The sequence below is a fragment of the Rhinoderma darwinii genome, unplaced genomic scaffold, assembly GCF_050947455.1.
Source record: "Rhinoderma darwinii isolate aRhiDar2 unplaced genomic scaffold, aRhiDar2.hap1 Scaffold_176, whole genome shotgun sequence".
NCBI classification, from domain to species: domain Eukaryota; kingdom Metazoa; phylum Chordata; class Amphibia; order Anura; family Rhinodermatidae; genus Rhinoderma; species Rhinoderma darwinii.
Window position 1 is genome coordinate 14,223 of NW_027462143.1, and position 15,369 is coordinate 29,591.

Consider the following 15,369-nt stretch of genomic DNA (forward strand, 5'->3'; position numbering starts at 1 on the left):
GCTGCAATTCAGGATATAGACTGGGAAGAACTAATGTCAAATAATGGAACAAATGATAAATGGGAGATTTTCAAATCTACTTTGAGTTATTATAGTGCAAAATGTATTCCTACAGGTAACAAGTATAAACGACTCAAATTAAACCCCACATGGCTTACACCTTCTGTGAAAGGGGCAATACATGACAAAAAAAGGGCATTTAAAAAATACAAATCTGAGGGTACAGCTGTAGCCTTTGTAAAATATAAAGAGCTTAATAAAATCTGTAAAAATGTAATAAAATTAGCAAAAATACAAAATGAATGGCAGGTGGCCAAGGATAGTAAAACAAATCCCAAAAAATTCTTCAAGCATATAAATGCAAAAAAGCCAAGGTCTGAACATGTAGGACCCCTAGATAATGGTAATGGGGAGTTGATCACAGGGGATCAAGAGAAGGCAGAGTTACTAAATGGGTTCTTTAGCTCTGTATATACAACAGAAGAAAGAGCAGCTGATGTAGCCGGTGCCAGTGCTGAGGAGCTGATGTGGCCGGTGCCAGTGCTGAGGAGCTGATGTAGCCGGTGCCAGTGCTGAGCAGCTGATGTAGCCGGTGCCAGTGCTGAGGAGCTGATGTAGCCGGTGCCAGTGCTGAGGAGCTGATGTAGCCGGTGCCAGTGCTGTTAATATATCAGTTAATATACTGAATTGGATGAATGTAGAGATGGTCCAAGCTAAATTAAATAAAATAAATGTGCACAAGGCCCCGGGACCAGATGGGTTACACCCTAGAATTCTTAAAGAGCTTAGTTCAGTTATTTCTGTCCCCCTTTTCATAATATTCAGAGAATCTCTAGTGACTGGTATAGTGCCAAGGGACTGGCGCAGGGCAAATGTGGTGCCTATTTTCAAAAAGGGCTCTAGGTCTTCCCCGGGTAATTATAGACCAGTAAGCTTAACATCCATCGTGGGGAAAATGTTTGAGGGGCTATTGAGGGACTATATACAGGATTATGTGACAATAAATAGCATTATAAGTGACAGCCAGCACGGTTTTACTAAGGACAGAAGTTGTCAAACTAACCTAATCTGTTTTTATGAAGAGGTGAGCAGAAGTCTAGACAGAGGGGCCGCTGTGGATTTAGTGTTTTTGGACTTTGCAAAGGCATTTGACACTGTCCCCCATAGACGCCTAATGGGTAAATTAAGGACTATAGGTTTAGAAAATATAGTTTGTAATTGGATTGAGAATTGGCTCAAGGACCGTATCCAGAGGGTTGTGGTCAATGATTCCTTCTCTGAATGGTCCCCGGTTATAAGTGGTGACCCCAGGGTTCAGTGCTGGGACCACTATTATTCACCTTATTTATTAATGATATAGAGGATGGGATTAATAGCACTATTTCTATTTCTGCAGATGACACCAAGCTATGTAATATAGTTCAGACTATGGAAGATGTTCATGAATTGCAGGCAGATTTAAACAAACTAAGTGTTTGGGCGTCCACTTGGCAGATGAAGTTTAATGTAGATAAATGTAAAGTTATGCATCTTGGTACCAACAACCTGCATGCATCATATGTCCTAGGGGGCGCTACACTGGCGGATTCACTTGTTGAGAAGGATCTGGGTGTACTTGTAAATCATAAACTCAATAACAGCATGCAGTGTCAATCAGCTGCTTCAAAGGCCAGCAGGATATTGTCGTGTATTAAAAGAGGCATGGACTCGCGGGACAGGGATGTAATAATGCCACTTTACAAAGCATTAGTGAGGCCTCATCTAGAATATGCAGTCCAGTTCTGGGCTCCAGTTCATAGAAAGGATGCCCTGGAGTTGGAAAAAATACAAAGAAGAGCAACGAAGCTAATAAGGGGCATGGAGAATTTAAGTTATGAGGAAAGATTGAAAGAATTAAACCTATTTAGCCTTGAAAAAAGACGACTAAGGGGGGACATGATTAACTTATATAAATATATGAATGGCGCATACAAAAAATATGGTGAAATCCTGTTCCTTGTAAAACCCCCTCAAAAAACAAGGGGGCGCTCCCTCCGTCTGGAGAAAAAAAGGTTCAAGCTGCAGAGGCGACAAGGCTTCTTTACATTGAGAACTGTGAATCTATGGAATAGTCACCGCAGGAGCCGTCACAGCAGGGACAGGAGACACCGCAGGAGCTGGTCACAGCAGGGACAGGAGGCACCGCAGGAGCCGTCACAGCAGGGACAGTAGACACCGCAGGAGCCGTCACAGCAGGGACAGGAGACACCGCAGGAGCCGTCGCAGCAGGGACAGAAGACACCGCAGGAGCCGTCACAGCAGGGACAGTAGTCACCGCAGGAGCCGTCACAGCAGGGACAGTAGACACCGCAGGAGCCGTCACAGCAGGGACAGTAGACACCGCAGGAGCCGTCACAGCAGGGACAGTAGATGGCTTTAAAAAAGGGTTAGATAATTTCCTAGAACAAAAAAATATTAGCTCCTATGTGTAGAAATTTTTCCTTCCCTTTTCCCTTCCCTTGGTTGAACTTGATGGACATGTGTCTTTTTTCAGCCGTACTAACTATGTAACTATGTAACTATGTAATGATTATAGATGTGGTGATATTATGATGTAGTGATTATAGATGTGGTGATATTATGATGGAGTGATTATAGATGTGGTGATATTATGATGTAGTGATTATAGATGTGGTGATATTATGATGGAGTGATTATAGATGTGGTGATATTATGATGGAGTGATTATAGATGTGGTGATATTATGATGGAGTGATTATAGATGTGGTGATATTATGATGGAGTGATTATAGATGTGGTGATATTATGATGTAGTGATTATAGATGTGGTGATATTATGATGGAGTGATTATAGATGTGGTGATATTATGATGGAGTGATTATAGATGTGGTGATATTATGATGGAGTGATTATAGATGTGGTGATATTATGATGGAGTGATTATAGATGTGGTGATATTATGATGGAGTGATTATAGATGTGGTGATATTATGATGGAGTGATTATAGATGTGGTGATATTATGATGTAGTGATTATAGATGTGGTGATATTATGATGGAGTGATTATAGATGTGGTGATATTATGATGGAGTGATTATAGATGTGGTGATATTATGATGTAGTGATTATAGATGTGGTGATATTATGATGGAGTGATTATAGATGTGGTGATATTATGATGGAGTGATTATAGATGTGGTGGTGATATTATGATGGAGTGATTATAGATGTGGCGATATTATGATGGAGTGATTATAGATGTGGCGGTCTTTTTATGATATGATTTTCATGGATTTTGGCCGCGAGGTTCATATCCAGGAGCTCATGGTGATAATCTTGTGCTGGTTCATATATCGCGTCTTTACGTTCCGTTCCACACGAGATTAATGCATTGAGGTCCAATATACAGATAATCAAGTCATCGGCCGCTGGAAAACCTAGTCTACCATAGTCAGGGTCACGCTCGGCTCAGGTCTACCATAGTCAGGGTCACGCTCGGCTCAGGTGTACCATAGTCAGGGTCACGCTCGGCTCAGGTCTACCATAGTCAGGGTCACGCTCGGCTCAGGTCTACCATAGTCAGGGTCACGCTCGGCTCAGGTCTACCATAGTCAGGGTCACGCTCGGCTCAGGTTTACCATAATCATGGTCACGCTCGGCTCAGGTCTACCATAGTCATGGTCACGCTCGGCTCAGGTCTACCATAGGCAGGGTCACGCTCGGCTCAGGCCTACCATAGGCAGGGTCACGCTCGCCTCAGGTCTACCATAGGCAGGGTCACGCTCGCCTCAGGTCTACCATAGGCAGGGTCACGCTCGGCTCAGGTCTACCATAGGCAGGGTCACGCTCGCCTCAGGTCTACCATAGGCAGGGGCGTCACGGGTACCCAGAGTCCTGCTTTCCTTATGATCTGCTCCTGTATCTTGATATGGGTCCTTCTGTCTTCCAGGCCCTCCAGCAACGTCTCCAGTCTCTCCCTTTTGATGCCCTGCTTGTCTCGGCCTCGGTCACCTACCTCGGCGCTCTACCATGGACTCGTTGTACTACTTTGCTGGATAAGTGGTGGTCCTTTTGCCAAGGGGCTGAGGTGTCTGTAGATCCTGATGACATAAGAGAAGCCCTAAACTCTCCAAGCCAAGACCAGAGTGTTCTGGGCCGATTACTGGAGCTGCTCAGCTCTGCCGCAAAGAGGATGGTGTGGCAGAAAGAAAGGCTTCCAGGGAACACGGAGACCCAGACCCGCGCTTCTCTCCTTCAGACAAGTGGCTTGTATTCACTGCTCCGACCTCCACTGATCCTGGACCCAGATCTGCGGGCAGAGAGGTGGCTGCAGGTTCTGCTGGGTGGAGAAGCTCAGGAGAGAGGTCGGCACCGCTCGTGTTTGTCTCTTGTGCATGTCCTTCGTGTCTGTGGTCAGATCAGAGACGACATGTCACTCGTTTGTTTTGGTACAGGGGAAGCGTCACCTTCTTATGACCTTGGAGAAAGTCACAAGCCAAGTCCTGTAGATGGGACTGCGAGGTTGTGGGTGATTGATGCGTCCGACATAATGTTGACCCAGAGACTATTATCTGCTGCAGAACAAGGTGAGAATCCTGGAGGGCTGGCGGTCAAAACGTCCTACAGAGACCTCACTGATTACTCCATGAATGACCTCAATGGCTTTAATACGACACCTGAATAAATCCATCGTCTGTTTTATATGAACAGACCAGGAACCCTCCGAGACCAGCGACGTGTGTAAATCCATATAGAAAGAAATGGCTCAGAGTAGGTGGAAACCATCGTACACCGCTGGTCAAAATGAAGGGTCAATCCAAAATTTCAGAGGAATGTTCTCCTACAATGTTCTGCGATACTTCTCCATGTTGTAGCCTCCTGAACACACAGGTGCGACGCGCTCCCCCAGTGGCCAAATGTTGCCCCTTCTACAGACACTCGGCCCACAGATGGATGAGAACCGCCCGTCATCCCGGGGGAACAGAGCACGTGGGGCCCTTTTTCTTAATCTATAGCAATAATTTTATACAGGGTGGGATCAGAGGGCGACTTGAACAGTCCGTCTAGGTAGCGGTGTCTTCTGTAGAGAGCAGGTTCCCATAGCGTGGAGATGCCGCCGCCGCCTCATTCACACCGATTTCCACCTTTCTCCACATCCGCAGGTCTGTGTGTGCTCATTAGAAATGTTGAGAAGGCGCCATCTTGTGTGGAGATTGTGCGTTCCCTACAAAGTACACGAGAAAGTTGTCTCCATCCAGTGTCGTCCTCACAGAGCCGGGACCCCCCACCCAGCGTTAGTCATGTCTCCATGCAGAACCCATCACACCAGTTGGTGACCCCAGACGATGAGACCTCCATGTCCTTCCAGCTGTTCCTCAGCACCGGCCTCCCGCTCAGCAACTTTGTGAAAGGTAAATGTCTTATTTGTAAAGCGCCAACACTTGACCTTGTAATGAGCGTAACATGAGATGAATCACTTCTCGCAGAGGTCGATGCCTCATTCCTAAAAGATGTAACTGTGGTGGACTTGAGCCTCGGCTCCTCGGGGCTGGAGGAAGAGCTGCTCCAGGAGATGGTAATGCTGAAGGATCCGCGGCTGCAAGAAGAGAGGAGGAGTCTGAACATGAACGCACTGAAACTGATGATGGAGCTTCACAAGGCTCAGGTGAGAAGTCAGGAACAGGTGTGCCGGATGTGGCGCTCCTCCGCCCTGTGTCTTCTGCTGGAGATATTGGGGAAGTTTTAGGATCAGAGGTCGGTGGACTTTACTTTTACGGTCATAGTGCATGCGGAACTGCTGTCAGTTGTATTTTCTTCCTCCACGGCAGGACCGGTTGCTGGATTACGTCTCGTCAGGAACGAGCCTCCTAGTTGAGGACACAGATTTCCTGAATACGATGTCCATGTGTGAGGAGGCCCAGGCCACACTACGGGCATCACTGGTTGATGTGGAGGCTTTACAACAACGGACACAAGAACACATGGCCCCATACATGACTGCAGCGCAACGTTGTGCCCGTCTCTATTCCAGACTGCAGGAAGTGTCCCGTTTATCTCCTCATTATCACTTTCCCGCTTCCTCGGTCCTGGACTGGGCCCTCAGTGCTCTTCATAGTCAGGTAGAGGGTGGAGAGGACCTGGAGAAGGTTCTGACTCGTGGAATCCTCGCACGTGTCCTCCTCATGATCGCGGAGGAGCACAGACCCGTCCTGCACCTGCTGCTGGCAGTGGGGCATCCTCATCCGCTGGAGTGGTTCTCATTCTTGGGGCTTTCATGTAAATCGGTTTCGGAGACTTCCTCCTCCTGCATCCAGAGACCCCGGTGGGTGGAGGTTGACGCCTGGGCAGAGTTAGCGCAGCTGGAGAAGCTCTCTGCCTTTCAGGGCATCCGCTCTTCTCTGAGTGCGCAGACAAAGCAATGGCAGGAGTACTTCAGGGTGCGCTCCACCGTTATTGGGCCCGTGCCCTGCTCCACCTTCTCCCACTTGACGCTCTTACAGGTAGCCATCTTGTGGCGCATCCTAAAGCCTGAATGCCTGGGCCTGGTCTTCTCTCACCTCACCTCATGCATCCTGGGGCCAGAACCGGAGAACAAAGGGGAGGAAGAGGGAGATCTGATCAGTCAGTCAGATCCCCGTACGCCAGTCCTGTTCCTCCTTCATCCATTGTCACCAGATCTTGCCGTGAATCACATCCTGCACCTGGCAAAGAAGAGGGGCAAGAAGGTGGGTGATAAATCCAAAGAATGAACCAACCGTGTGGTAGTTACTGCAGTCTGTACTTACCCATCATTCCCTCATAGGTGAAGACCATCTCCTGGAGCGAGACCCTTCCCACCGGCAGCACGAGAGACGCATTACTTACCTGTCAGCGAGAGGGGCACTGGATTCTACTAAACTGGCACCCGGGTCTGACGGATCTACTGCCGACTGCAGAAGGTACGAGAACTGAGATGCCCCGAATACCCCCCAAGTCATAGAACATGGGGGGGCACTTCTATACAGGAGATATTAATACTGGGGTCACTTCTATACAGGAGATATTAATACTGGGGTCACTTCTATACAGGAGATATTAATACTGGGGGTCACTTCTATACGGGAGATATTAATACTGGGGGTCACTTCTATACTGGAGATATTAATACTGGGGGTCACTTCTATACTGGAGATATTAATACTGGGGGTCACTTCTATACAGGAGATATTAATACTGGGGTCACTTCTATACAGGAGATATTAATACTGGGGGTCACTTCTATACAGGAGATATTAATACTGGGGGTCACTTCTATACTGGAGATATTAATACTGGGGGTCACTTCTATACAGGAGATATTAATACTGGGGGTCACTTCTATACAGGAGATATTAATACTGGGGACACTTCTATACAGGAGATATTAATACTGGGGTCACTTCTATACAGGAGATATTAATACTGGGGTCACTTCTATACAGGAGATATTAATAGTGGGGGTCACTTCTATACAGGAGATATTAATACTGGGGGTCACTTCTATACAGGAGATATTAATACTGGGGACACTTCTATACAGGAGATATTAATACTGGGGGACACTTCTATACAGGAGATATTAATACTGGGGTCACTTCTATACAGGAGATATTAATACTGGGGACACTTCTATACAGGAGATATTAATACTGGGGGACACTTCTATACAGGAGATATTAATACTGGGGGTCACTTCTATACAGGAGATATTAATACTGGGGTCACTTCTATACAGGAGATATTAATACTGGGGGACACTTCTATACAGGAGATATTAATACTGGGGGTCACTTCTATACAGGAGATATTAATACTGGGGTCACTTCTATACAGGAGATATTAATACTGGGGTCACTTCTATACAGGAGATATTAATAGTGGGGTCACTTCTATACAGGAGATATTAATACTGGGGTCACTTCTATACAGGAGATATTAATACTGGGGTCACTTCTATACAGGAGATATTAATACTGGGGACACTTCTATACAGGAGATATTAATACTGGGGGTCACTTCTATACAGGAGATATTAATACTGGGGGTCACTTCTATACAGGAGATATTAATACTGGGGGTCACTTCTATACAGGAGATATTAATACTGGGGTCACTTCTATACAGGAGATATTAATACTGGGGGTCACTTCTATACAGGAGATATTAATACTGGGGGTCACTTCTATACAGGAGATATTAATACTGGGGGTCACTTCTATACAGGAGATATTAATACTGGGGTCACTTCTATACAGGAGATATTAATACTGGGGGTCACTTCTATACAGGAGATATTAATACTGGGGGTCACTTCTATACAGGAGATATTAATACTGGGGTCACTTCTATACAGGAGATATTAATACTGGGGGACACTTCTATACAGGAGATATTAATACTGGGGGACACTTCTATACAGGAGATATTAATACTGGGGTCTCTTCTATACAGGAGATATTAATACTGGGGTCACTTCTATACAGGAGATATTAATAGTGGGGGACACTTCTATACTGGAGATATTAATACTGGGGGTCACTTCTATACAGGAGATATTAATACTGGGGGACACTTCTATACAGGAGATATTAATACTGGGGTCACTTCTATACAGGAGATATTAATACTGGGGTCACTTCTATACAGGAGATATTAATACTGGGGACACTTCTATACTGGAGATATTAATACTGGGGGTCACTTCTATACAAGAGATATTAATACTGGGGGACACTTCTATACAGGAGATATTAATACTGGGGGACACTTCTATACAGGAGATATTAATACTGGGGTCACTTCTATACAGGAGATATTAATACTGGGGACACTTCTATACAGGAGATATTAATACTGGGGGTCACTTCTATACAGGAGATATTAATACTGGGGTCACTTCTATACAGGAGATATTAATACTGGGGGACACTTCTATACAGGAGATATTAATACTGGGGGTCACTTCTATACTGGAGATATTAATACTGGGGTCACTTCTATACAGGAGATATTAATACTGGGGGACACTTCTATACAGGAGATATTAATACTGGGGGTCACTTCTATACAGGAGATATTAATACTGGGGGTCACTTCTATACAGGAGATATTAATACTGGGGGACACTTCTATACAGGAGATATTAATACTGGAGGTCACTTCTATACAGGAGATATTAATACTGGGGTCACTTCTATACAGGAGATATTAATACTGGGGGTCACTTCTATACAGGAGATATTAATACTGGGGTCACTTCTATACAGGAGATATTAATACTGGGGGACACTTCTATACAGGAGATATTAATACTGGGGACACTTCTATACAGGAGATATTAATACTGGGGGACACTTCTATACAGGAGATATTAATACTGGGGGTCACTTCTATACAGGAGATATTAATACTGGGGGACACTTCTATACAGGAGATATTAATACTGGGGGTCACTTCTATACAGGAGATATTAATACTGGGGTCACTTCTATACAGGAGATATTAATACTGGGGGTCACTTCTATACAGGAGATATTAATACTGGGGGTCACTTCTATACAGGAGATATTAATACTGGGGGTCACTTCTATACAGGAGATATTAATACTGGGGGACACTTCTATACAGGAGATATTAATACTGGGGGACACTTCTATACAGGAGATATTAATACTGGGGGTCACTTCTATACAGGAGATATTAATACTGGGGGTCACTTCTATACAGGAGATATTAATACTGGGGGTCACTTCTATACAGGAGATATTAATACTGGGGGTCACTTCTATACAGGAGATATTAATACTGGGGGACACTTCTATACAGGAGATATTAATACTGGGGGTCACTTCTATACAGGAGATTAATACTGGGGGTCACTTCTATACAGGAGATATTAATACTGGGGGTCACTTCTATACAGGAGATATGAATACTGGGGGACACTTCTATACAGGAGATATTAATACTGGGGGACACTTCTATACAGGAGATATTAATACTGGGGTCTCTTCTATACAGGAGATATTAATACTGGGGTCACTTCTATACAGGAGATATTAATACTGGGGGTCACTTCTATACAGGAGATATTAATACTGGGGACACTTCTATACTGGAGATATTAATACTGGGGTCACTTCTATACAGGAGATATTAATACTGGAGGACACTTCTATACAGGAGATATTAATACTGGGGGTCACTTCTATACAGGAGATATTAATACTGGGGGTCACTTCTATACAGGAGATATTAATACTGGGGGTCACTTCTATACAGGAGATATTAATACTGGGGTCACTTCTATACAGGAGATATTAATACTGGGGGTCACTTCTATACAGGAGATATTAATACTGGGGGTCACTTCTATACAGGAGATATTAATACTGGGGGTCACTTCTATACAGGAGATATTAATACTGGGGACACTTCTATACAGGAGATATTAATACTGGGGGACACTTCTATACAGGAGATATTAATACTGGGGGTCACTTCTATACAGGAGATATTAATACTGGGGTCACTTCTATACAGGAGATATTAATACTGGGGTCACTTCTATACAGGAGATATTAATACTGGGGGACACTTCTATACAGGAGATATTAATACTGGGGTCACTTCTATACAGGAGATATTAATACTGGGGGTCACTTCTATACAGGAGATATTAATACTGGGGGTCACTTCTATACAGGAGATATTAATACTGGGGGTCACTTCTATACAGGAGATATTAATACTGGGGGTCACTTCTATACAGGAGATATTAATACTGGGGGTCACTTCTATACAGGAGATATTAATACTGGGGGTCACTTCTATACAGGAGATATTAATACTGGGGTCACTTCTATACTGGAGATATTAATACTGGGGGTCACTTCTATACAGGAGATATTAATACTGGGGTCACTTCTATACAGGAGATATTAATACTGGGGTCACTTCTATACAGGAGATATTAATACTGGGGGACACTTCTATACAGGAGATATTAATACTGGGGTCACTTCTATACAGGAGATATTAATACTGGGGGTCACTTCTATACTGGAGATATTAATACTGGGGGTCACTTCTATACAGGAGATATTAATACTGGGGTCACTTCTATACAGGAGATATTAATACTGGGGGTCACTTCTATACAGGAGATATTAATACTGGGGGTCACTTCTATACAGGAGATATTAATACTGGGGTCACTTCTATACAGGAGATATTAATACTGGGGGTCACTTCTATACTGGAGATATTAATACTGGGGGTCACTTCTATACAGGAGATATTAATACTGGGGTCACTTCTATACTGGAGATATTAATACTGGGGGTCACTTCTATACAGGAGATATTAATACTGGGGTCACTTCTATACAGGAGATATTAATACTGGGGTCACTTCTATACAGGAGATATTAATACTGGGGGACACTTCTATACAGGAGATATTAATACTGGGGTCACTTCTATACAGGAGATATTAATACTGGGGGTCACTTCTATACTGGAGATATTAATACTGGGGGTCACTTCTATACAGGAGATATTAATACTGGGGTCACTTCTATACAGGAGATATTAATACTGGGGGTCACTTCTATACAGGAGATATTAATACTGGGGGACACTTCTATACAGGAGATATTAATACTGGGGTCACTTCTATACAGGAGATATTAATACTGGGGGTCACTTCTATACTGGAGATATTAATACTGGGGGTCACTTCTATACAGGAGATATTAATACTGGGGTCACTTCTATACAGGAGATATTAATACTGGGGGTCACTTCTATACAGGAGATATTAATACTGGGGGTCACTTCTATACAGGAGATATTAATACTGGGGTCACTTCTATACAGGAGATATTAATACTGGGGACACTTCTATACAGGAGATATTAATACTGGGGGTCACTTCTATACAGGAGATATTAATACTGGGGGACACTTCTATACTGGAGATATTAATACTGGGGGTCACTTCTATACAGGAGATATTAATACTGGGGTCACTTCTATACAGGAGATATTAATACTGGGGTCACTTCTATACAGGAGATATTAATACTGGGGTCACTTCTATACTGGAGATATTAATACTGGGGTCACTTCTATACAGGAGATATTAATACTGGGGGTCACTTCTATACAGGAGATATTAATACTGGGGGTCACTTCTATACAGGAGATATTAATACTGGGGTCACTTCTATACAGGAGATATTAATACTGGGGGTCACTTCTATACAGGAGATATTAATACTGGGGGTCACTTCTATACAGGAGATATTAATACTGGGGTCACTTCTATACAGGAGATATTAATACTGGGGACACTTCTATACAGGAGATATTAATACTGGGGACACTTCTATACAGGAGATATTAATACTGGGGGTCACTTCTATACAGGAGATATTAATACTGGGGGTCACTTCTATACAGGAGATATTAATACTGGGGGTCACTTCTATACAGGAGATATTAATACTGGGGTCACTTCTATACAGGAGATATTAATACTGGGGGTCACTTCTATACAGGAGATATTAATACTGGGGGACACTTCTATACAGGAGATATTAATACTGGGGTCACTTCTATACAGGAGATATTAATACTGGGGGACACTTCTATACAGGAGATATTAATACTGGGGGACACTTCTATACAGGAGATATTAATACTGGAGTCACTTCTATACAGGAGATATTAATACTGGGGGTCACTTCTATACAGGAGATATTAATACTGGGGGTCACTTCTATACAGGAGATATTAATACTGGGGTCACTTCTATACAGGAGATATTAATACTGGGGTCACTTCTATACAGGAGATATTAATACTGGGGGACACTTCTATACAGGAGATATTAATACTGGGGGACACTTCTATACAGGAGATATTAATACTGGGGGACACTTCTATACAGGAGATATTAATACTGGGGGTCACTTCTATACAGGAGATATTAATACTGGGGGACACTTCTATACAGGAGATATTAATACTGGGGGACACTTCTATACAGGAGATATTAATACTGGGGTCACTTCTATACAGGAGATATTAATACTGGGGGTCACTTCTATACAGGAGATATTAATACTGGGGTCACTTCTATACAGGAGATATTAATACTGGGGACACTTCTATACAGGAGATATTAATACTGGGGGACACTTCTATACAGGAGATATTAATACTGGGGTCACTTCTATACAGGAGATATTAATACTGGGGTCACTTCTATACAGGAGATATTAATACTGGGGTCACTTCTATACAGGAGATATTAATACTGGGGGACACTTCTATACAGGAGATATTAATACTGGGGTCACTTCTATACAGGAGATATTAATACTGGGGGACACTTCTATACTGGAGATATTAATACTGGGGTCACTTCTATACAGGAGATATTAATACTGGGGTCACTTCTATACAGGAGATATTAATACTGGGGGTCACTTCTATACAGGAGATATTAATACTGGGGGACACTTCTATACAGGAGATATTAATACTGGGGTCACTTCTATACAGGAGATATTAATACTGGGGGACACTTCTATACAGGAGATATTAATACTGGGGTCACTTCTATACTGGAGATATTAATACTGGGGGTCACTTCTATACAGGAGATATTAATACTGGGGTCACTTCTATACAGGAGATATTAATACTGGGGGACACTTCTATACTGGAGATATTAATACTGGGGGTCACTTCTATACAGGAGATATTAATACTGGGGTCACTTCTATACAGGAGATATTAATACTGGGGGTCACTTCTATACAGGAGATATTAATACTGGGGGTCACTTCTATACAGGAGATATTAATACTGGGGTCACTTCTATACTGGAGATATTAATACTGGGGGTCACTTCTATACTGGAGATATTAATACTGGGGTCACTTCTATACAGGAGATATTAATACTGGGGTCACTTCTATACAGGAGATATTAATACTGGGGACACTTCTATACAGGAGATATTAATACTGGGGGTCACTTCTATACAGGAGATATTAATACTGGGGGACACTTCTATACAGGAGATATTAATACTGGGGTCACTTCTATACAGGAGATATTAATACTGGGGGTCACTTCTATACAGGAGATATTAATACTGGGGTCACTTCTATACAGGAGATATTAATACTGGGGGTCACTTCTATACAGGAGATATTAATACTGGGGGACACTTCTATACAGGAGATATTAATACTGGGGTCACTTCTATACAGGAGATATTAATACTGGGGGACACTTCTATACAGGAGATATTAATACTGGGGTCACTTCTATACAGGAGATATTAATACTGGGGTCACTTCTATACAGGAGATATTAATACTGGGGTCACTTCTATACAGGAGATATTAATACTGGGGACACTTCTATACAGGAGATATTAATACTGGGGGTCACTTCTATACAGGAGATATTAATACTGGGGTCACTTCTATACAGGAGATATTAATACTGGGGGACACTTCTATACAGGAGATATTAATACTGGGGGTCACTTCTATACAGGAGATATTAATACTGGGGGTCACTTCTATACAGGAGATATTAATACTGGGGTCACTTCTATACAGGAGATATTAATACTGGGGTCACTTCTATACAGGAGATATTAATACTGGGGGACACTTCTATACAGGAGATATTAATACTGGGGGTCACTTCTATACAGGAGATATTAATACTGGGGTCACTTCTATACAGGAGATATTAATACTGGGGGTCACATCTATACAGGAGATATTAATACTGGGGGTCACTTCTATACAGGAGATATTAATACTGGGGTCACTTCTATACAGGAGATATTAATACTGGGGGACACTTCTATACAGGAGATATTAATACTGGGGTCACTTCTATACAGGAGATATTAATACTGGGGGTCACTTCTATACAGGAGATATTAATACTGGGGGTCACTTCTATACAGGAGATATTAATACTGGGGTCACTTCTATACAGGAGATATTAATACTGGGGTCACTTCTATACAGGAGATATTAATACTGGGGGTCACTTCTATACAGGAGATATTAATACTGGGGGTCACTTCTATACAGGAGATATTAATACTGGGGGACACTTCTATACAGGAGATATTAATACTGGGGTCACTTCTATACAGGAGATATTAATACTGGGGTCACTTCTATACAGGAGATATTAATACTGGGGGTCACTTCTATACAGGAGATATTAATACTGGGGGTCACTTCTATACAGGAGATATTAATACTGGGGGACACTTCTATACAGGAGATATTAATACTGGGGGT

At 42.8% G+C, this 15,369-nt stretch overlaps 1 protein-coding gene across 1 annotated transcript; it reads left to right on the forward strand.

The window, feature by feature from the left end:
* The first annotated feature begins 5,112 nt into the window (after positions 1-5,112).
* Positions 5,113-6,981, forward strand: LOC142699991 (dynein heavy chain domain-containing protein 1-like). Its single transcript, XM_075848086.1, has 4 exons — positions 5,113-5,413; positions 5,489-5,667; positions 5,831-6,727; positions 6,805-6,981. The coding sequence occupies exons 1-4, from the start codon at positions 5,113-5,115 to the stop codon at positions 6,979-6,981; spliced, it is 1,554 nt and encodes a 517-aa protein (XP_075704201.1).
* The last annotated feature ends 8,388 nt before the right edge of the window (positions 6,982-15,369 follow it).